Here is a 24,059-nt window from a genome sequence, read left to right as displayed (position 1 = left end):
GCCCTGTGGAATGCAGCTGTCTAGAGTGCCTCCTGGAACAACTGTGTGACAGCTACAACTCCCTGGGCTACTTCCCCATGGCCTCCTCCCAACACCTTCTTTATCTTCACCATAGGACCTTCCTCCTGGTGTCTGATGATGCGTGTACTCCTCAGTCCTCCAACAGTATGCATTCTCACTCCCAGCTTCTTACATGCGCACCACAAATTGAAGTGAGCTCCTTTTTAAACCCAGGTGCCAAGATTAGCCTGCCTTAATTGATTCTAGCAGCTTCTTGATTGGCTGCAGGTGTTCTAATCAGCCTGTCTGTCTTAATTGTCTCCGGAAGGTTCCTGATTGTTCTGGAACCTTCCCTGTTACCTTACCCAGGGAAAAGGGACCTAAGTAGCCTGGGGCTAATATATCTGCCTTCTATTACTCTCCTGTAGCCATCTGCCCTGACCCTGTCACACTATATACACCTCTATGAACAAGAGGAGATTTAGCAGATCTCATACTGCCCATAGATTGCACCCTGCCCAGTTCTCTGGATTTCACGAAACCACCGAACCCACTAGAAAGAGAGACAGGTTTCAGAGGAAGAGAGCTCCTCACCCTCCTTCTGAGAGTACCCAGTCATAATTGAAACAATAATTTTGACGGGCTTGTCAAGGATTCAGTTCCTCCCTCACCTCTAATTTTGCAAGCTGCAACCATTCACCCATATTCTGTCTTTTGGAGACCACCTTTCCCATTTCAAACAGTCTTAATGGCATATTACAATGGACAGTTGGGTCCTGGAGCTTATAACACTGGGCTATACCACCCACTTTATTTCAGGGGCCCCCTCTCATCAGGCAATACTGAGTCAAAAAATGTTCTCTCTCTCATCACAGGGGGAAAGGGTTTTACTCGAAGTATTTTCTCATGCTAAAGAGGGATGGAGAATGGAGACCGATCTTAGATCTGAGAAGACTGAACAAATTCATAAAGTCTCAAGTTCGTGGCTCACCTCATCCTTAGGGGTCCCCCACCTCCAAGCATGGCTCCTAGATGGTTCACAGGATTAGAATCCACCTGGTCAACAGGAGTACAACAGGTATTACGAAACAATAGAAGGGAATCAACTCAAATTACTTACCTTCAGAAATGGAAAAGGTTCAACTACTGGTATCGCTGTCCTGTGCCTGTATCTTCTTCACTCCCAGCCATCTTGTATTGCCTACTGGATGTGAAAAAAATAGCTCTATTAAGGTTCATCTGGCTGTAATTTCAGCATTTCATCCCCCACTAGAAAGGTTTTCCATATTTGCTCCTCAAGTCCTCAAGACTTAAGGGTTTAGGGACCCTTTGCCCCCCAGGTTAAGGATCCTGCTCCTTCTTGGGATCTCAACTTGATACTTAGGTTAAAATGGAGATCTCTTGAGGTATCTATGTCAATTTGCTTCTTGCTTCACTTATCTATGAAGACTGCCTTTCTAGTAGCTACCACGTTGGCCACCAGGGTTGGGGAGACGGGGGCCTAGATGGGAACTCCCCCCATTTATGGTATTTTCAAGGACAAGGTGCTCTTTATGGCCACACCCTAAATTCTTTCTCAAAGGGCTGTTTGGATTTTCATCTTAACTAGGCCATTCTTGTACCAGATTTTTTCCTTAAACCACATTAGTTGCAATGGGAGACCTCTTTTCATACTTTACATGTGAGACAGGCATTGGCCTTTTATCTAGATAGGACCAAGCAATTTCGGAAATCACCTAGACTGCTTGTCTCGATCTCAGAAAGATCCAATGCATCCGCAGTCTCTACACAGAGACTTTGGACCTGGACCTCTGGGTAGATCGTTACTTGTTACAATGCAGCCAGTGTTCTCCCTCCCCCAAAGGATAGTAGCACACTGTACCAAATCACAGGCAACTTCCAGAGCTTTCCTCAAAAACATTCCCGAGTCTGAGGTATGCAGAGCTGCTACATGGGTCTCAGTGCATCCTTTTTCTAAACAGTGTGCCTTGGTCCACGCCATCAGATCTGATGTGGTTCTTGGTTCTGCTGTATTGTCTTCAGTCTTGGACTTGCTTCCAAAGCTCATTCCTCCCTATGAGGATGCTGCTCGGGAGTCCCTTGAAGTGGAGCACCCATAGGGATGCTACTAGAAGAAGAAGGTTACCCATGTTGTGCAGTAACTCTGGTACTTTTAGATGTGTGTTGCCGTGAGTGCTCCACTACCCTCTCTGCTTTGGACTGTTCTTTGTTGGATGTTCAGATAGAGAAGGAACTGAGGGCAGTTCACCCATGCAGCTCTATATACTCTGTGTATATGGCACAAAGTTATATAGAGTGCATGCACAGACCAAATGAACACTGCTAACAGAAAATCTCTGATCAAGGGCTCAAGAGGCACATGTGCACCTGAAATGGAGCACTCACAGAAGGACACATCTCGAAGAACCACAGTAACTACACAAGGTGAATAACCTATTCTTATTGTAGGCCTAAGAACTTTAATGCAAAGTAAATGGCGAATATCAAAAGTCCAGTATAAAGGAGGCCTCTCACTAGTGTGTGTGTGTGTGTGTGTGTGTGTGTGTGTGTGTGTGTGTGTGTGTAAAATATTTAATTAGAAATATAAGAAAAGTCTACAAAGCTATTGATCAAGAAAAATCCTTAAGGAATAAATCACTTTTATTTCTGTTTAAACCACAGTTAATAGAGGAAAAAAGTGTACAGAACTCTTAGAAAGCCATTCTCAATAGTAATGGCTAACCAGGACCTCCAGGATTAAAAGGTTCGTTCCCAAGGATATAATTCTGTTTGAGAGGAGATTAGGAAATTACTGAAGCTCCAGTGGGTAAGAGGTTTTGAGAATAACCAGTAATGATTCTTTCTCCTAATCCTGAGATGAGGTGGGTCTTCACATTGTGAAGACACTTGCTCTTATTAGCACCCGAAAATGTAATGCCAGATGCCATCAATGATGACCCATGATTTTGTGAGATTCAGCACAGATGTTCTTGCTCTGATATCCAAAAATTTCTCTGAGTATAATCTGTTGATAATCTGAAGAAACTGTTCTTGATGGGAAGTGATGGTGTAAGATAATTTAAAAAGAGAACGTCTGGGCACTTGCCTCAGTCATTTCTTTGATGTAATGAAGAGAGTGGGGCCTTGATAAAGAGACACAAGAAGAACTGCAAGTTGATGGCATAGACCTGGGCAGTGATGGCAGATGTGGCATGAGGACAAAAATAATAATTAGCATTTTAATAACAAGGAGTGTTCTGCAGTCTCCATTTGTTCTAGGACTCAACTTTCAGACATTTGTTCAGCTATGTTAGAGAATCATGATGTTGCCTTGCAGGGGTCAGTTTGTTACTGAATCAGAGCTCTTGTTGCTATGAAACACAATATATTTTTGTTTCTTGATTGCCTAGCATATTCCCAACTTGACTGCTATGAAGCAGTCATAGTCTAACTTTCCATTTACAAATCTGGCATAAACTTTTATTGCATACGTTTGTAAGATGCCCTCCGTTATGGTGTCCTGGAATATTTTACATGGCATAAACTGGGGTCATTAAATATATATACTTAAAGAGAGTCAAGCTGGTATTCTGTCAAATTGTGCTTAATTTACATTCTGGTATCACAGTTTTGGAAAACTTTGGAAACGTTTTTCTGGAGTCTAACAGTGACGATGTTTAAAATGAGGTGGATAACGTTTTTTGGATTTGAGTTGGAAGCAATGAACAGATGGCAGATTAACAGCAGAGTCTGTTGTAAAACATAAGGGTTTATATATAAAAAATGTGACTTTTAAAAATCCCGTATATATATAAAAATTAAAAATGTGACTTTTAAAAAGCCCAGATACCTGTCTGTCTGGTGATTTACAGAATCAATGTTGTTGTTGTATCATGTTCTATCTCCTATTTCACACCCTAGGCAAAAGGTTGTGGAAGGGAGTCTCACTCACCCGTTTGCGCTGACATTGTCTGGAGAGACGTTGTATTGGACAGACTGGCAGACTCGCTCCATTCATGCCTGTGACAAAAGGACCGGAGAGAAAAAGAGAGAAATACTGAATGCACTTTACTCACCAATGGATATCCAGGTCTTGAGTCCAGAGCGGCAGCCATACTGTATGTTTCAGGTTTTTCTGTAATCTCTCTAACACACTGTATAAATATTATTGATTTTGGTGGAGAAAAATGCTACTAATAAAAATGGAATGTGAATTAGATCTGATAGCTTCAAAGGGTCATAAATAAATTAGATGCTAAACTTTTCTGGAAATTTAATAGGGATTGGGTGCTTAGTTCCATTAGTCTTCTTCAAAAATCCCAAGTTGAATTATGTTACAGTTTGGTAATATAAACCAAGGTCCAGCAGAACAATTAAGCAACTGCGTAATTTTAAATACATGAGTTGTCCCATTCAGGTCAGTGGGGAATACTCATGAGCTTAGTTATATACGTTAATTGCTCTTCTAGATCTGGGACATATAGACCTAGTCATGTAAATTTAAGGACTTCACAGGCATATCACCTGTGGGGATATGTAGTGTGGGTGTCAGACTGGCAGCAAAGCAGCTAGTAAACATTCTGGAGCCAGTCCTTCAGTCCTATGTAGGTAAAAATCCCATTGACTTCAGGTCAGTTGGTTGTGTGCACTATCAGGTTCATCATTCTTGGTATAAATTAAAAATCTGAGGAGAATCCCTTTGTTTGAGGCCACACCAGTTTCTGGTGCCTAAGAGTAGGCATGGTGGACCAACTTCACTATTTGGAAGTCGCTTGTAACTTATGGACTGAATGTGAGATTGGAGGCTAGGCGCTCCCTGAGCTCTAATCCTCTGCTGCTGTTTTGCTAGGTGGCTCTGGATAAACATTTCCCTGTTATCCCCATCTAGAAAATGAAGGTGAAACTTATTTTAACCTACCATAGAGGGGTGTTGGGAGGATAACTTGATTTAAATAGGAGCTGCAAAGCAAAACCTTTTTGTTTCTGCACTTTTCTCCTTCATGATGTTTAAATTCAGCTTCATAAGCTTATTTGCTTGCTTTAAATTTCCTTCAAATGTGATGCCTGCTGCAGTGGTTTCAAAGAGAATTTGATTGGCAAGTGAGAGTAGGGCCAAACCAGGATTTAGTCTGGACAGAAGGTGTTCTTAAAACATTTTTTTCCTCCACTCACACTGGATGATCAAAGAGTACTATATGTCTATACTCAGGTTTTTTGCCCAACATTTCCCACAGTCACTACTGAATGCTAGTGTAGACAAGGCTCCAGGCAACCAACAATGTATTTAAACACCATGTCCATTCATCCTGCCTGTATCAAGTCTATATGACACATTGCTTAAATGTTACACTGGAAAAATCTCTAGTGTAGATGAAGCTTTAGAAACTTTTTTATTCAAACAAAGGTAAGGTCCTGGGGTAAGACCAGTAAGCTCATTTTACCCTTTGACCTTTGTTAGGATTTTAACCTCTGGTATCAGGAGATTAATGGCCGGGAATGTTAGCTCCGTCCATCTTATTTTAAAAAGTCATTTAATTTAAAAAAACAAACAAAAAACAATAAGAGGACTGTAACACATTGTATTCCGTATGGTATAAGGAATTAGAGGGTGGTGTTTGTTTGTTTTGTTTGTTTGTTTTTACAGGGTGGATTTGATTCTAGGTTATTGGCAATTTGTGACCACAATTTCATGAGTTAACATCACCACTTTAGGGTTCCAGAATGGGCATAAGGGAAAGATCTGGGCTGCTGTATGAAACAAACATTGGGGCTCATATTCTTACCTTTATACTGTATGCATGGAGTTCCCATCAATATCAAAAGTGGGAGTTCTGTGCAAAGGATGGAGAGGCGAATATGCCCCACTGTAAGTGTTGTGTTTCACAGAGCTGTTAGCCTATGTTCTTCCAGTGTTGTCCTGGGAATGGTAGTTCCGGGAGCCAGTTGCGGGAGGTGGAGCGAAGTACATAGGGCACAGATTGAATCGGACCAGAAGGGAAATATGTGTGTAATTTAGCCCTGGGGATAAGTAGTATGTGTCTTCACCAGAAGCTCAGCCTTCTGGGTTTACTCTTAAATTTAACCAAACTGAAAGGTTTGTTCCCTGAATGTAATGCTGTGTTTTAAAGTAGTTTTAGGAAGGCAGTAAACAGGCTTGAAGTAAATAAAAGGAATTTGGGATCTGCTTAGTTGAGAAACAGGTGTAAGATTTCAGTGGAGGTTGTGAGGTATGTGTAGCACCACCGCAAATCCCAGAGCTCCAGATGGGAGGGAGGGAGTGAGAGTGTGTGTGTGTGTGTGTGTGTGTGTGTGTGTGTGTGTGTGTGTGCTGAATTCTTGTCATTTCTCTGAACTGAGGGAATGTCCCACCCTTGGGTCACAGTATTTCTGCACCAGTAGCAAGGAAAACGTGGTGCATAGGGAAATAGCATCTGCTGGAAATAGCTCAGATGCCATTGACTTCACTGGGATTCAGATTCCTCCCCCTCTTCTTTTGCATGGCTCTCAGTGGAAGCAACAAACAAACCAAATCACCCCAGCTCTTTTATTAACAGCTTTAAAAAACCTCACAGAACTTGATGATGGATTGAGCTGTGCATAGCTGCAAATTATATATCTGTGCTCGCATGTGCACACACGCACATACGCTATTTTGTGTGTGTGTGTGTGTGTGATGTGGGTGATTCCTGGGCAGTCATGGGCAGCTTGCAATCATTCAAACATGGCAACGTTCTCTGGAATTATTTAAATAGAGGGTTTGTATCTCTTATGGTCTCATTTATTCCATAAAAATTAAGAGTTTTTTTCAATTTATTGTATTTGCATTTTCAAAACTGTTTTAAAAAGAGGTGGCAGGGCAAGAGAGGGAGAGGGAAAGGTTCAGACATTTGTAGCCTTTTTTTCCTAAAATGAATGAAAATGCAAGATATTGCTCTGTTTTCCCCAAAGCATCAGATGTTTGGAGATGCTAGAATGCTACACCTTTGTGAAAGATTTTGGGTCTGAAAAGATTTTTCACTACCACCTCAATGTAGCAACCTCCATTCCCCCCTCAAAAGTTCTTCTCCTCATATCACACTGTTTGGTTATAGAAAAACTTTTTTAGTTTGCCAAAGTGGCTTTGCTAAGTGCCTTGATTATTTTGTGCCCAATGGAAAACACATTTAAGGAACCTGATATTCAGAAAATGCTGAGCACCTGCCCTTTGAAAATCAAGCCCCTTTAATTATCTCAAGTTGGGCACCTAGGAATAGAGGCACCCACAATTGCCAGTCACTTTTGAAGCTTTATAGCTTTATTGTAGCTTTATAGCTCATTTGTCCTTCAGTGCTAAGGCTGGGCACAATTGGATGGGAGTGGTGATGTCTGTATGCCAGGTATGGATTGCAGTACGTAGTGGTCTAGTTGGACTTTGTCACTCTATAGAGAAGTAAAATAAATTCCAGTTCTTGTGATTTCTTGAAGTTCATACTCCCTGCGAAGAAAACAATGGTGGCTGCTCTCACCTCTGCCTGCTGTCTCCCAGAGATCCCTTCTACAGCTGTGCCTGTCCCACTGGAGTGCAGCTGGAAGATGATGGCAAGACCTGTAAAGCAGGTAAGGCTTGTCTTGTCTTTCTACAGTAGCAGCGTTGGCCGCTTAATAGTTCAGTATTAAGGAATGAATAAAGAGGGTCTGTTTGGGGTGCTCAGATCTAAGTAAAAATGCTTAAGATAAGGATGCTATGATTCCATAAACAACGTGCTCAGCTCTTTGGGTATGGATGGAGTAATATATGTAGTTGGATAAGCAGCTGCACCAATTCTTGGAAATAACTCCCATACCATTCTGTTTGTTCACTTATAAAACACAAGTCTGCTTTCAAGTGCAGGGCCTTCTGTCTGGTATGTATGAAGAGAAACTGGGTATCTTGTAGGTAAGGCATTGGACTGGGATTTAAGAGATCTGGATTCAGTTCCTGCCTCTGCTATGTATTTCCTGTGTAACCTTGGTCATGTCACTTACAGTTTGTCTACACAGAAAGTTATTCTGAAATAACTATTCCAGATGAACTCCATGTATGGATGTTCTCCTTCCAAATTAATCAGGAATAGTTAATCCTCTTTAAATTCACACCCTACCTTATTCCAAGTTAAGTTTAATGTGTAGACAGGGCCTTGATCTAGGGTTTCCTAAAATATGGGGCATGCTTCCCAGCATAGGAACAGAGTATGTAAAGCGTTAGTCAACAGGGCACAGACGGACCTTCCAAATGTTCTCCGGAAGTCTCAGCTTTTGTTAAAAACAAAAGTCTCTAGCTATTATGATTGCACTGAAAAGCTTGAAAATATCACCCAAGTATAACAAATGTAGTAATATCTGCCTGAGTTTGCAGAGAGACTGAAATGTAAGTGCTGAAGTGTAAATGACCCTATTCAAGTCAATGGGTGCTAATTCAGATGCCACTGATAACTAGTTTGTTGCTCTTGAAAACATGAACAGGAGGAGAGAAAGGATCATATGTGGAAAGTCTACATACGTTCTCTGACTGAGGGCCTCACTGTTTGAAATCATGCTAAATAACCAGTTTGAGTAGGCCCTTAATAACATACCAGGGTTGAAGAGGGGCTTGATTGGTTTAATTTTCTGGCATTTTCCTAATTTCCCTGGGGAGTGGAGGGGCTCAGTGTTCACAAATTTAGGAGACAATTTTTGTGCCTGATTTTCAGAAGCACTGAGCACCCAGATCTCTAACTGATGTTAGTGAGAGCTGCAAATGCTCAACACTTCTCAAAGTCACCCGTTTGGACCAAAGCTTCCCTCTTGTAAAAAGGGAATGGTAATACTTCTCTGCTTCACAGTGGCGCTGGGAATAAATTGTGCCCTTAGGTACTATAGGATGCTGCACATATAAGTACCCACACAGCTAGGCTGTGTTGCATCTGTCTTTTCCAAAAATGGCATGCTTCTGCCATAGCAGAAGTAGAGGCCAATGATTCCCTTGAGTTTATTGCTAGTGTGGGAGGTGTAGAAACATCTGTGTAATTCTGAGTAGCGGTTTAGGCTGTGGTTCTCAATTTGTGGCCCGTGGGCTACTAGTGATTCACAGAACCCTTCTGAATGGTCTGTACAGAGGCTTCTGTCACACTTTGTGTCAGTATTCCATCTTCAGTGGCACTGCGGAGTGCTTATGTGTGCTTTTCTGAACTGAGGCCCATTAGAGGGAAGCCATTGCAGGACCAACTTTTTCTCAGATGGGCAATGGACTTAAAGGCGGAGGTTTGTTCCCTTGTATTCATTGGCCAGTAGTTGCTGCTGTGATGGAGGGGCAACTCAGCTGTTACCTTTTGGCTATATGCTAAAGAACAATGCTTTTGACATGTTTTGGGATCTAATGTGGCAGGATAGTTGCTTGAATCTAGGTCTTTGTGTTACTCTGCAGTTAAGCCACTGTGTCAACCTCAGATTTAATTGGTTATAATGGAATGTTCCATACAGAAAAATGCCAAATTAAGATTTAAACCAGTAATGCCATTTCTCTACTGCTGAAGATGAATAATTCCTTTCTTCCCTCTCGGACAGCTCTTTGTGGCGAGATGTATGAGGTAATTATGCTAGGAAATTTTCATCACTTTCATGCATCCGATGAAGTGAACTGTAGCTCACGAAAGCTTATGCTCAAATAAATTTGTTAGTCTCTAAGGTGCCACAAGTACTCCTTTTCTTTTTGCGAATACAGACTAACACGGCTTCTACTCTGAAACAGTAGCTGTGTTTCAGTAAACTATAAGTCACACTGTTTGTTGGAAAATCTTGATTTTATTATTCAGGAAGTTTGACTGATAAGTGAATTTAATATTTATAAAAATGAGAGATTAATGTTACTAGCTAGAGCCAAGAAATAGTGCTTAGTGCTAGCTTCTTGCATGCACAGTTCAGCCAAGGAACCTCAGTCCTGGACTGAAAGACTCGCTGCTATCATAGAACTGTGCGCGGTAGTGCAATCATTTTCTGATGCTGGTTACTACAATCCACCGGCATTACGGTAAGCTCAACAAACTCCTTTCACTTGTGAAGTAAGGCAGGATTTGAACCCAAGTGTCAAGAGTTGAAAGGCCATTTTCATTAACTCTTCCTGCTGTATTTGAAATGCTTCCAAGGTAATTCTTGGAGCTGCTGAAAGACTTTTTATTTTTCCCCTTGCAGTGTAAGAAAGATTTAAAAACATTGCTGAATGTTCAGGACAAATGTTTTTTGTTTTTTTTAAACACTCATATAGATTTGTTTTTGGCAGTGGTAAACAGAGCCCATGTGCATTTGACACTTTGGCTAATGGCAAAATATAACTGACTTTTTAGACTATGCTTGTACCTTTCCATTGTTGGGTCAGACACTCTGTCAAGGATTTTCTGTCAAAAGGGGGCCAAAAATGTGGATGGGAACAGGAAATTTGATTTTGCATAAGAATGTGGCCTTTTGGTTCAGTTTTATGGATTATTTCTTTCCCAAACTCTGCATCTTTTGTGATCCTCTCTGTTATATGTCAACATCCACGTGCTACTCTTTCCACTCTTAATTATTAACTCTTTAGTGGCAAGAAGCTGACTTTTTATTCTTTGCATGGATTCTTGGAGTAGATAAGGGTAGTACCAGGAACAGCAGACATGAAAGAATTACCCACTTCTCCGTTTTGTCCCTTGTTAGTTTTGGTAAAAATTTCAAAATTTGGTAAAAATAGCCAAAGTCACTTAAGACTGGAAGTCCTAATCACTTTAAATGGTACTTTTGGGATAAAAAGGGTACTCTAAATCCTGAAAGACAGTGTTTGCATGGGGAGTTATATTGCATAGCTATGGCCATGTAGTTGTACTGTATAGCTACGCTGGTAAGTTTTCCCATGTAGACAAACCCACAGGCTCCTAAGTCACTTAAGCATCCTTAAAGATTTTACCCTTTGAGATTAGGAGAATATACATATATGTGAGAACTATGGGTTCTGCAGTTCTTTGCTGAGACAGTGTTGTCTGGGAGGAATGAGCCCAGGGTTGGGAATTGGTAGATCCTGAGTTCAAGTGGGGGCTCTGCCACTGAATTGCCTGAGCAAACTACTTCAAATTTGTTTTTACCCTTCTGTAAAATGGGGATAATGCTGCTTTACCTATCTACCTTACAGAGGTCCAGTGAGGATTAACTAGTTAATAGCTGTTCAATACTTTGTCCATGTAAAGTGCTATATGAATGCTTGCTATTTTTGTCTTTAGAATGTCCATTTTCTTATGTTGCCATTCTGGAATTGTGGGTGAGGTTGTAATGTCACAACAAAAGAACAGGATAAGTTGTGATTAACTTACGTGAGGTTCTTTGTCGCTACTTTCTATTGAGAAAATGCTGTGTATGCTGCTCATGCTGATGTTACTAAACAGATTAAAAAATGTAGATGCCCCTGTCCCAAATATCACAGTCAAAGCCAGTGGGGTAAAGTACAAGGCAATAATGGATGTTACAGAAATGGGAGTAAAATAGAGAACCACAAGATATGGCATATATGCAGTGAGACTCTGATAACTTTTGGATTAATACTGTGGTGCATCTACAACTGTTGCTATTCTGCTGAGTCAAGAGGTGAAATGTTTGTTGTTCTCTTGTTTTTCCTTTCAGTATTGTGTTGTACTTGTAGCCTGGCTGTTCTCTTATCCTTCCAGCTCTATACGGTTACACTATTTGGTAAATCAAAAAATCATAAAAAGATTCCAACTCTGTGGTGCATGCCTTTTATTAATCATAATAAATATAAAATGTGGGGAGAGTTTGGAACTCTGACACTGAGCATAAGAAGCCCTCCAGGAAAGTGTAGCTGTTTAAAGTGGTGTTTGCTGCTCTGGTGTTGCCTCACTCCAGACATAAGAGAATGAAAGCCTGTTTTTCTTTGTTTGTGTATGGTCTTTTGTTTATTCGTTGACAGCACGACAAGTGCTTCATAGCCCCAGAGAACCGCAGTGTAGAAGAGTCTGCAATACAAGAACAGGTTTTGTTTTTATATTTTAAAAAGAAAACCCATGTTTAAATGCTAAAACAAAGCCCCAGTCACCTGAAACTTTTGCAAGGCTATGATTTCCCCCTCGCCCCCCTCCCCCGCATCCACCCCAGGCCACCAAAGCGGAATATTGTAAAAGCACAATGTGCAATGCTTGAAAAGTATTTGAAATCTGGTTTCCAGGTATGAGCAGTTTGATTCCCGAAAGGAACAATTTTAACAAAGTTATGAACAACTGAAAAAAGGATTTGGCGTGGAATGCCACCCGTAACTATATCTGGGATTTGAACAGTTTATGGAATGTGGATTCTATTAGAAGCAAATGCTGTAATAAAAGAAGTTCAAAGAGGCTGACTTGACTAAAAAGATGTACTAATTATTTAAGCACAGTAACTTATTATAGAGTAATATTTTATCCTCAGTAGCCAACACAATGCTTTTATTGTATTAAAATAAGCAGCTTTTTTAGATTTGGTGGGGAATGGCTAGGGTAGGTTTTTTTGGTAAATATCTTTACATCACAAGACTAAACAATTGGGTTAAATTTTCAGACAAGTATGGAATTCTCACCTTAAAGATATGACTTTTCTGAACAGAAGGGGCCATGATTGTCATCTAACCTCACCTTAATAACGCATAACACAGGCCATAGAATTACACCCAGTAATTTCTGCATCAAGCCTATAAAGTCTGCTTGAGCTATACTGTACCTTTTAGAAAAAGTTCCAGTCTTGATGTAAAGATTTAAAATGCATGTGTAATTGCATCTAATTAGCCTTTCACTCATGCAGTTACCCAAACCGCATGCCTATCTTAAGTCTACCTTATTAAGTCTTCAAGTCCTTATTTAAGTTACTTTCTGACATGAATGATTAAAGTCCTGAAAATCAAATTCTCCTTTCCCTTTTCTTAAGAGACATTTTATAAACATACATATTCTACATCTCTCTTCAGAGCAAAGCATAGTTTGGATCAGTTACCACTACAATCCAAGAGTGGCAAACAGGCTGTTGGAAAGGCAAACATGAGCAGAGTTGTCTCAGTTTTGAAGTTAGAAATGTTGGGTAATTTTCTGTTTGCAGCCTGACCCTTTCATTGGTATGCTGAATCACAACAGTGTTGAATTTAATGCTTGTATTTCAAACGTCAAACTTACGATGTCCCCCTTTAGAAACAAAAGTGTTCTAATCTCTGAGTCACAAACTCATCACTGAGGATTCCTTTCAAGAAGCTCTCCTCTCTTCTCCCTCACTCCCTCCTCAGAAGGTCCCTGGGTGAAACTCTTACTGGGTTGTTTTGTTGACTTAAAAGTAGTTTAAAATGTCAGGAGAACTCCAAGCAGAAATGTTCATGACTTATGTTGTGTCTCTGATAGGGGGAGCCATTTGTCCCTCTTACTCTGTATTGCAAACAGTTCTGAGAAGTGGTATAAATCACAAGGCATCTCAATAAAGTGAGGCATTTTTTAGAATGGGTTCTTTCTCCTCATTCTTTCAGGCTTCCTTCTCCTGAATTGCTTTCCCTGCTGTGGTGCATGACAAGCAAGAGTTGCATGTCCACTTTTACTACCACTCTGGCACTCCGTTTTGCTGTTGTCTTATCATAATGACTCCTGTTGCCATCCTTCCTTGTAGTGTGGTCCTTCCTTCCTCCATGTGACGTAGGCAGAGGTGCACTGTCAGAATGTTGAACATTTCTTTTATGGCTTGTCCACATGACTCAGTTTCATGGCATTCAAATGTGATTGTGAAGAGAGTAGATCGTGGTGTAATGTGTTCAGCATTGTTGGCTAATTGTGATTAAACCCTGTTCCCAGTAGGGTCCCACACTCAAATGCCACAGCTATATCTCCATCTCCTACCAAGATTGGGTTCCTTTTTATAAACAATGTTCAGCTGCCTCTCTCTCTCTCAGTTCTGGAAAATGCATATTTTCTTTTTGCAGTCTTCAGTGGTGTTGGCATAAAAATATTGCTGCTGGCTTTTTACGTAAACTTTAGAATTTTCATCTTTTCCACAAAAGTGGGAATAGCCCGTTTTCCCATAAATGGTCTTTTTAACGTCTTCATTTCTGTTCTTCCCCAAAGTGGCCCTCTTCTTTCACAAGCTTGCTTTACTATTTTGAAGGATCTCATTCTCATTGCAAGATAATTTCTAATATCTTTTGATACCATATAAGCCAATTGTAGCTTCAGTTAACTAAAATTACTTTTATTGAATAAAAAATCCAAGGCTATAATAACAAAATAGATTAAGTACAATGTGAACAGCCTTTTGATGAACAGCTACCCAATTTGCTTGTTTGGCTCAGTCTGTTCTCTGGCTGTAACTAACTTGTAAATTAAAGGTTTCAGAGTAGCAGCCGTGTTAGTCTGTATTCGCAAAAAGAAAAGGAGTACTTGTGGCACCTTAGAGACTAACAAATTTATTAGAGCATAAGCTTTCGTGAGCTACAGCTCACTTCATCGGATGCATTTGGTGGAAAAAACAGAGGAGAGATTTATATACACACACACAGAGAACATGAAACAATGGGTTTATCATACACACTGTAAGGAGAGTGATCACTTAAGATAAGCCATCACCCACAGCAGGGGGGGGGAAAGGAGGAAAACCTTCCATGGTGACAAGCAGGTAGGCTAATTCCAGCAGTTAACAAGAATATCAGAGGAACAGTGGGGGGTGGGGTGGGGGGGAGAAATACCATGGGGAAATAGTTTTACTTTGTGTAATGACTCATCCATTCCCAGTCTCTATTCAAGCCTAAGTTAATTGTATCCAGTTTGCAAATTAATTCCAATTCAGCAGTCTCTCGTTGGAGTCTGTTTTTGAAGCTTTTTTGTTGAAGTATAGCCACTCTTAGGTCTGTGATCGAGTGACCAGAGAGATTGAAGTGTTCTCCAACTGGTTTTTGAATGTTATAATTCTTGACGTCTGATTTGTGTCCATTCATTCTTTTACGTAGAGACTGTCCAGTTTGGCCAATGTACATGGCAGAGGGGCATTGCTGGCACATGATGGCATATATCACATTGGTAGATGCGCAGGTGAACGAGCCTCTGATAGTGTGGCTGATGTGATTAGGCCCTATGATGGTATCCCCTGAATAGATATGTGGACAGAGTTGGCAACGGGCTTTGTTGCAAGGATAGGTTCCTGGGTTAGTGGTTCTGTTGTGTGGTGTGTGGTTGCTGGTGAGTATTTGCTTCAGATTGGGGGGCTGTCTGTAAGCAAGGACTGGTCTATCTCCCAAGATCTGAGAGAGCGATGGCTCGTCCTTCAGGATAGGTTGTAGATCCTTGATGATGCGTTGGAGAGGTTTTAGTTGGGGGCTGAAGGTGATGGCTAGTGGCGTTCTGTTGTTTTCTTTGTTGGGCCTGTCCTGTAGTAGGTGACTTCTGGGTACTCTTCTGGCTCTGTCAATCTGTTTCTTCACTTCAGCAGGTGGGTATTGTAGTTGTAGGAATGCATGATAGAGATCTTGTAGGTGTTTGTCTCTGTCTGAGGGGTTGGAGCAAATGCGGTTATATCGTAGCGCTTGGCTGTAGACAATGGATCGAGTGGTATGATCTGGATGAAAGCTAGAGGCATGTAGGTAGGAATAGCGGTCAGTAGGTTTCCGATATAGGGTGGTGTTTATGTGACCATCGCTTATTAGCACCGTAGTGTCCAGGAAGTGGATCTCTTGTGTGGACTGGTCCAGGCTGAGGTTGATGGTGGGATGGAAATTGTTGAAATCATGGTGGAATTCCTCAAGAGCTTCTTTTCCATGGGTCCAGATGATGAAGATGTCATCAATGTAGCGCAAGTAGAGTAGGGGCATTAGGGGACGAGAGCTGAGGAAGCGTTGTTCTAAGTCAGCCATAAAAATGTTGGCATACTGTGGGGCCATGCGGGTACCCATCGCAGTGCCGCTGATTTGAAGGTATACATTGTCACCAAATGTGAAATAGTTATGGGTCAGGACAAAGTCACAAAGTTTTGCCACCAGGTTAGCCGTGACAGTATCGGGGATACTGTTCCTGACGGCTTGTAGTCCATCTTTGTGTGGAATGTTGGTGTAGAGGGCTTCTACATCCATAGTGGCTAGGATGGTGTTTTTAGGAAGATCACCAATGGACTGTAGTTTCCTCAGGAAATCGGTGGTGTCTCGAAGATAGCTGGGAGTGCTGGTAACGAAGGGCCTGAGGAGGGAGTCTACATAGCCAGACAATCCTGCTGTCAGGGTGCCAATGCCTGAGATGATGGGGCGTCCAGGATTTCCAGGTTTATGGATCTTGGGTAGCAGATAGAATACCCCAGGTCGGGGCTCCAGGGGTGTGTCTGTGCGGATTTGTTCTTGTGCTTTTTCAGGGAGTTTCTTGAGCAAATGCTGTAGTTTCTTTTGGTAACTCTCAGTGGGATCAGAGGGTAATGGCTTGTAGAAAGTGGTGTTGGAGAGCTGCCTAGTAGCCTCTTGTTCATACTCCGACCTATTCATGATGACGACAGCACCTCCTTTGTCAGCCTTTTTGATTATGATGTCAGAGTTGTTTCTGAGGCTGTGGATGGCACTGTGTTCTGCATGGCTGATGTTATGGGGTAAGCGATGCTGCTTTTCCACAATTTCAGCTCGTGCACGTCGGCGGAAGCAGTCTATGTAGAAATCCAGGCTGCTGTTTCGACCTTCAGGAGGAGTCCACCCAGAATCCTTCTTTTTGTAGTGTTGGCAGGAAGGTCTCTGTGGGTTAATATGTTGGTCAGAGGTGTGTTGGAAATATTCCTTGAGTCTGAGACGTCGAAAATAGGATTCTAGGTCACCACAGAACTGTATCATGTTCGTGGGGGTGGAGGGGCAAAAGGAGAGGCCCCGAGATAGGACAGATTCTTCCGCTGGGCTAAGAGTATAGTTGGATAGATTAACAATATTGCTGGGTGGGTTATGGGAACCATTGTTGTGGCCCCTTGTGGCATATAGTAGTTTAGATAGCTTAGTGTCCTTTTTCTTTTGTAGAGAATCAAAGTGTGTTTTGTAAATGGCTTGTCTAGTTTTTGTAAAGTCCAGCCACGAGGAAGTTTGTGTGGAAGGTTGGTTCTTTATGAGAGTATCCAGTTTTGAGAGCTCATTCTTAATCTTTCCCTGTTTGCTGTAGAGGATGTTAATCAGATGGTTCCGCAGTTTCCTTGAGAGTGTGTGGCACAAGCTGTCAGCATAGTCTGTGTGGTATGTAGATTGTAATGGATTTTTTACCTTCAGTCCTTTTGGTATGATGTCCATCTGTTTGCATTTGGAGAGGAAGATGATGTCTGTCTGTATCTGTGCGAGTTTTTTCATGAAGTTGACAGATTTCCACTCTATACGGCTAAATTCAGTGCCTTGCATAATGACAGGTTTCAGAGTAGCAGCCGTGTTAGTCTGTATTCGCAAAAAGAAAAGGAGTACTTGTGGCACCTTAGAGACTAACAAATTTATTAGAGCATAAGCTTTCGTGAGCTACAGCTCACTTCATCGGATGCATTTGGTGGAAAAAACAGAGGAGAGATTTATATACACACACACAGAGAACATGAAACAATGGGTTTATCATACACACTGTAAGGAGAGTGATCACTTAAGATAAGCCATCACCCACAGCAGGGGGGGGAAAGGAGGAAAACCTTCCATGGTGACAAGCAGGTAGGCTAATTCCAGCAGTTAACAAGAATATCAGAGGAACAGTGGGGGGTGGGGTGGGGGGGAGAAATACCATGGGGAAATAGTTTTACTTTGTGTAATGACTCATCCATTCCCAGTCTCTATTCAAGCCTAAGTTAATTGTATCCAGTTTGCAAATTAATTCCAATTCAGCAGTCTCTCGTTGGAGTCTGTTTTTGAAGCTTTTTTGTTGAAGTATAGCCACTCTTAGGTCTGTGATCGAGTGACCAGAGAGATTGAAGTGTTCTCCAACTGGTTTTTGAATGTTATAATTCTTGACGTCTGATTTGTGTCCATTCATTCTTTTACGTAGAGACCATCATAGGGCCTAATCACATCAGCCACACTATCAGAGGCTCGTTCACCTGCGCATCTACCAATGTGATATATGCCATCATGTGCCAGCAATGCCCCTCTGCCATGTACATTGGCCAAACTGGACAGTCTCTACGTAAAAGAATGAATGGACACAAATCAGACGTCAAGAATTATAACATTCAAAAACCAGTTGGAGAACACTTCAATCTCTCTGGTCACTCGATCACAGACCTAAGAGTGGCTATACTTCAACAAAAAAGCTTCAAAAACAGACTCCAACGAGAGACTGCTGAATTGGAATTAATTTGCAAACTGGATACAATTAACTTAGGCTTGAATAGAGACTGGGAATGGATGAGTCATTACACAAAGTAAAACTATTTCCCCATGGTATTTCTCCCCCCCACCCCACCCCCCACTGTTCCTCTGATATTCTTGTTAACTGCTGGAATTAGCCTACCTGCTTGTCACCATGGAAGGTTTTCCTCCTTTCCCCCCCCTGCTGTGGGTGATGGCTTATCTTAAGTGATCACTCTCCTTACAGTGTGTATGATAAACCCATTGTTTCATGTTCTCTGTGTGTGTGTATATAAATCTCTCCTCTGTTTTTTCCACCAAATGCATCCGATGAAGTGAGCTGTAGCTCACGAAAGCTTATGCTCTAATAAATTTGTTAGTCTCTAAGGTGCCACAAGTACTCCTTTTCTTTTTGTAAATTAAAGGTGTAGTAACTAGAAAACAGCCCAGATCCTCAGCTGGCATAACTTAACATGGCTGTATTGACTTCAGTGGAGCAACACTAGGTGAGAACTAGCTCAGAATCAAAATAGCTTCTTGACGTTACAACACAAGTTTAAAATATTATTTTCACTTTCAGTAAGTTGATACATTGTATTTTGTTTAACAATACTGTAACAAATTATTTTGTTAAAGTATTTGTCAAAATTTGTATTAACCATATAACTTTATTACAATTGTTGCTCAGCTTAACTGTAACATATATAATTAGTTTTTGATCTGTTTAATAAATTAATATAAAAATAAGATTCATTCCTTTCTTTTTGTGTCTGGATATTTCAGGAGGGGGAGTTTCAGGTTTCTTCAAAGATTTGTTTTGTTTTGTTATCCTACAAGATGTATATATTTGGCTCTCTCATATAAGGCAACTTTGTTGCCACTCCTTTTTATCTATCCATCTATGACTAGGAGATTTTTTACATTTCTAGAGCCTGTTTTGTCATGAATACTGTTTTATAATGAGTTCTTTCTGAGTTTTTGTTACACCAACTAATCCAGTCTCATCATCAGGTAAACATCAATACTCGGTTAAATGTGGGATCATATAGTATTTCATTTAGTATTGTGCAAACTTTCCCCAAAGGAAGAATTCTGTGTATTTATCTGGGCATTCTAAGATCTGACCTAAACAAACACTAGGATGTCCAGTCTATACTATTTATTCTCCTTCTTTGCATGGAAAGCCTTCAGAATTCTTACCCTGTTTATAGTGACTGAAGGCAGAAGCAGATCTGTTGATCAAGGCAGGTGAGAGTGGCCATATTGCTGAAGGCCCTATAGGTTTGGTTTTGTCCTAGCTGTAGGCAGGTTCAACTTTGTAACTATTTTCTACCATGTTATATTCTAATTTAAAATACCCCACATGCCTGTTATCTCAAGCAGAGCCTTAGTAAATGTAGCAGTGTGTTATATAAAACAGAACTAAAGCGAGTCTTTGGTGGGAAGAAAAGCTAACAGATCACATCAGCACACTTCACCAGCCACTGGCTTTTAGTGCTAATTCCTGGCCCTGATCTTTATCTTTAAGGCCCTCAGCAGCTTGGGACCCAATTTAATCAGAAACTATGTCTTCATTCATGACTTTCTAAGGCAGCTGTGCTCCTTTGGAATAACATGCCTGACATTGCCCAGGGAGAAGCTCTCGAGTCAGGGGGATACATTTGGCTACTGTGACTTATTGGCTAAAAATCATTCTCACATCTCGTGTGTGCTAAAACGCCCTTTTATCTTCCACTACGCACCCACTTCTTTGTTCTGCCTTTTATTTCATAAGCTCTTTGGGCTGTAGAGTTGGTCTTTTTAAAAAAAATAAAAAAAAAATAGAGGACTTGTGGCACCTTAGACTAACAAATTTATTTGAGCATAAGCTTTCGTGAGCTACAGCTCACTTCATCGGATGCATTCAGTGAGTTGTAGCTCACAAAAGCTCAAATAAATTTGTTAGTCTCTAAGGTGCCACAAGTCCTCCTTTTTCTTTTTGTGAATACAGACTAACATGGCTGCTACTCTGAAACCTGTCATTTGGCTGTGTACAGTGCCTAACACATTGGGGTCCAACATGGTTGAAGCCTCTGGCCGCTGCTGCAATATAAATTTAGGTAAGACTGAGCCAGACTATCTTCAGAGACGGCAGTAAGGCTGCAAAAGCTCTTCTGTAGTAACCAAAGACAAGGAATTACAATAGCACAAACAAAGAAGAAAATAATTGTCCCATGAAATAACAGTAAGGAAGAGCTATTGAACTGAGAAAGGTGAACAGCAAAAGCCTATTATGGACAGCTTTACTTTATTATTGAACACAGACAATGTGCTTGACAAAAATAAAGACTCTTCCTGGTTCAGAGTTTGCGCGACAAAAGAGTCTATGTGAATCTTAGCTCAAGTATGGGAGAAGTGCCAGAGACTCCATGTAGTCCCCTAGGGACTTGGCTATAGCAGTATAAAACCCAAAGATAGATAAATAATGATGCTATGGTTATTGTTGAGATAGTTCACCCATTCTAAGTCTCTAATTTTAGGAGCTTATAACTTAAAAAACAAACAACCAAAAAACACTTTCATGTTGAAACTTTTCATATTTAGTCTTAGCTTAGAGGTTAGTTTTTCTGGGTAAATTTTGAATAAAATATTTCCAACTTTTTTGGGGGGCGAGGGGGGGAGTCTACCTGCACATGAAGATGATTACTTTTAACTTGAGGGTGATGTCCTAACCCACTGAAGTCAATGGCAAGACTCTCAGGGCCAGAGAAGCCAGGATTTTTGCCTAAGAGCTTTTTGGATACTTTCTACTGCCCTTGGATTATTCACCAGTGGCTTGTGTGTAAAATTCCTTGCTTGACCCTGTATGTAACCTCGAATGAGGAAGAGGCGGCTTTACTGTGCTTGGGAAAAATAATTGGTTTATAAATGAGTTATGAACGTTTGAAAACCATGTACTGAGCGCACAGTAAACGCTTACGTGTAGTGCTATGAATGTTTGTATAGTGCAGATATTTGTGTGAAGGCCTCATGGCTGCCAGTCATTCTAGCTAACTTCACAATCAAGAATAAGGCTGAGGTGAGAGACTGAGGCTTGAACTCTCAGTTACACTGAGCTCTGTCAACTTGAGGAAGTTGTACCAGTATAAGGTAGGGATGAATTTAAGCATTATTATTTTACTTGTATAACTCCCTGATGTGGACACTCTTATTCTGGAATTAGAGGGCCTTTTTTCCAGGTTAGCTTATTCTTTTGAAGTGGTTTAAGCTAGGCTGAAAAAAGGCACACTTATTCCACAGTAAGTGTCCATGCAGGACTTTATATGGTTATAACTAAAGTGGTTTAACTATCCTAATAAAATTATGCTAGTATAACTGGAAAAATATGCCTTGTCAACAAGCCTAAGACCCCCTTTGCATTGTAAAGTGGGTGCAAACTATGTTTACGCTAACTTTAATGTACACCCACTTTACGGACATTTTACACTGCCAGAAGAGTGTAAAAATGCTTAATGGTGTGTCTGCACTACAGTGGCACAGCTACAGTGGAAGGGGTTTTTCTGTCAATATAGGTAATTCACCTTTCTGAGAGGTGGTGGTTAGGTTGACTGAAAAATCCTTTTGTTGACCTAGCCATGTCTACACTAGGGGTTAGGCCAACCAAAATATGGTGATCAGGGCATGACATTTTTCACAGCCCTGAGTGATTTAGCTTAGCTAACCTAAGTTTTAGGTGTAGACCAGTATAAATGAGAATTTTTGAGACCTTTTTCATACCATCTCTGAAGTGAACCTGTATAATCAAGGAGGTGAGCATTGTTCAGAATGTTTTCCCTGCAACAACTGCTGCACTTTTACAATCCATCCCGTGCACATCAGTCTATAATACTAAGCTAATAACATAATAAACTCTGATGATAAAGAAGGTGTAAAATATACCAAGATGCTTATATGTTATGGAGGTTGTAACTTGAGGGTCAGTGCCTAGCTCCTTGATAAAGGAATCCTATACACATCTGGTTTAAATATGCCTAATCTGATTTAGGTTTGTGAATTAAGTAGGATGTAGCCTGTTCAATGCATAGATAGGAGCTGCTGTCTCTCCTATCAGCCCCAATGAAAAATGGAGTATGTGCTGTAGGAGTGTCTTTTATGAACCAAAATAGAGTTTTACATACTGCTGACAAGAAAGCTGGTTCCCCAGTAATGCAGTGGATGAATGTCCTGCTATTGAGTGCAGATCTTCCAGATGTATTTTTGTGATGATACTGGAATACATTATTTAAAAATAAGGATAAACTTTCATTGGATGTTTACTAATGTAGCTAGCTTGCTGTATCCTGCACTGCCCGTATCCAGCTTTATGTTAATTCATGCTTGTCTGAGTGTATTTATGGTTTTGATAAGATGGTTCAGTGGTTAGGGGGCTAGTCTGGGAGTTGGGGAAACCAGGTTCAATTCCCTGCTCCACCACAAACTGCCTGTGTGACCCTGGGCAAGTCACTGAGGGTATGTCTACACTGCAAAGAAAAAACCTCTGGCTCTGACTCTCAGAGCCTGAGTCAATTGATTTGTGCTGGTTGGGCTCAGGCTGGAGGGCTAAAAAAAGCAGTGTAGATGCTCCTGCTTGGGCTAGAGCCCAGGCACTGAAACTTGAGAGGGGGAAGGGTCTCTGAGCCCAAGTGAGAATGTCTACACTGCTATTTTTAGCCCTGCAAACAGGACCCTGAGCTCAAGTCAACTGACTCGAGCTCTGAGATTCAGTGCCCCAGGGTTGGTTGGGATTTTTTTTATTTTTATTTTTTTTGCGATATAGACATATTCTCTCCCTGTACTTCAGTTCCCCATCTGTGAAATGGAGATAATAGCACTTTTCTACCTCACAGGGGTATTGTAAGGGTAAATATATTAAAAATCATGAGATGCTCAAGTATGGGGGCCATTTAAGTATCGTAGAGAGAGAGGTTGGCATTATTGCACATGATAGTCTTTGGTCAAGATTTTCAAACGTGAGTAGAGATTTTGGGTGCCCAATCTGAGGCACCTTAAAGTTGTCCAATTTTCAGAGTTGGGTGCTCAGCACTTTCTGATAATGAAGTTCCTATAAGGTGTTTCAAACTGGACGGCCAAAATCACTAGTCACATTAGAGAATCCACACCCACCCACCCACCATGTCTCAAACTGAAGGCAGTCTTCATTGGAATTGTAGCATTAGGGAGAAGGACAGCTGCTTTTTGGGTAAATGAGTTTGCTTCTCTTTTTCCTATCCTGACCCTGCCATTTGAGCAGCTGGGGAGGGCTGGTCACCATTACTCAGTCATCCCCTACAAATATCTCTGCTGAGCCTGGTGGCTCATACCTCTTCACTTAAATCTTTTTACTTGAGAAGTTAGTGTAGTTTTGTTATTTAAAATCTCAAAGTGTCTCCCCGTCTCCCTTGTATGTATGTCCATGTATATTTTATATAATTTGTGCACACAGAGTTTTAGGGCTTAGCATTAGTAAGACATGTAGTTAAATAACTGGACAACTAACCTGGAATATTCCTTGGAAAACAAACAAACAAAAAAAAACCCTTTTAAAGACATTTCCCCATACAATTAAACTTCTGTCACCATTATTGAAAAACTACAGCTTGCTAATACATAATATCTCCCTCTGAATAGTAAGCAGAAGTGCATATAGCTTAGTTCCATGTATGGACCAGTCAACAGTTTTTAAGTACATCGGCTGCTAATTTACAAATGAACAGTAAGTACCCTTTGTGAAAGGGAAGGA

General features: G+C 40.9%; 1 protein-coding gene across 2 annotated transcripts in view; it reads left to right on the top strand.

The window, feature by feature from the left end:
• Positions 1-24,059, top strand: part of LRP5 (LDL receptor related protein 5) — a 260,875-nt gene that overhangs the window by 87,684 nt on the left and 149,132 nt on the right. For both annotated transcript variants that reach the window (XM_038407882.2, XM_038407880.2), the window contains exons 4-5: positions 3,922-4,118; positions 7,465-7,596. In XM_038407882.2, coding sequence (XP_038263810.1) covers positions 3,922-4,118; positions 7,465-7,596 — 329 coding nt within the window. The remainder of the gene's footprint in view (positions 1-3,921; positions 4,119-7,464; positions 7,597-24,059) is intronic.

This window comes from Dermochelys coriacea, chromosome 6 (assembly GCF_009764565.3).
Source record: "Dermochelys coriacea isolate rDerCor1 chromosome 6, rDerCor1.pri.v4, whole genome shotgun sequence".
In the NCBI taxonomy this organism is placed as follows: Eukaryota; Metazoa; Chordata; order Testudines; family Dermochelyidae; genus Dermochelys; species Dermochelys coriacea.
Note: the sequence above shows the minus strand (reverse complement) of the source record. Positions and strands in the feature narration are given on the sequence as shown.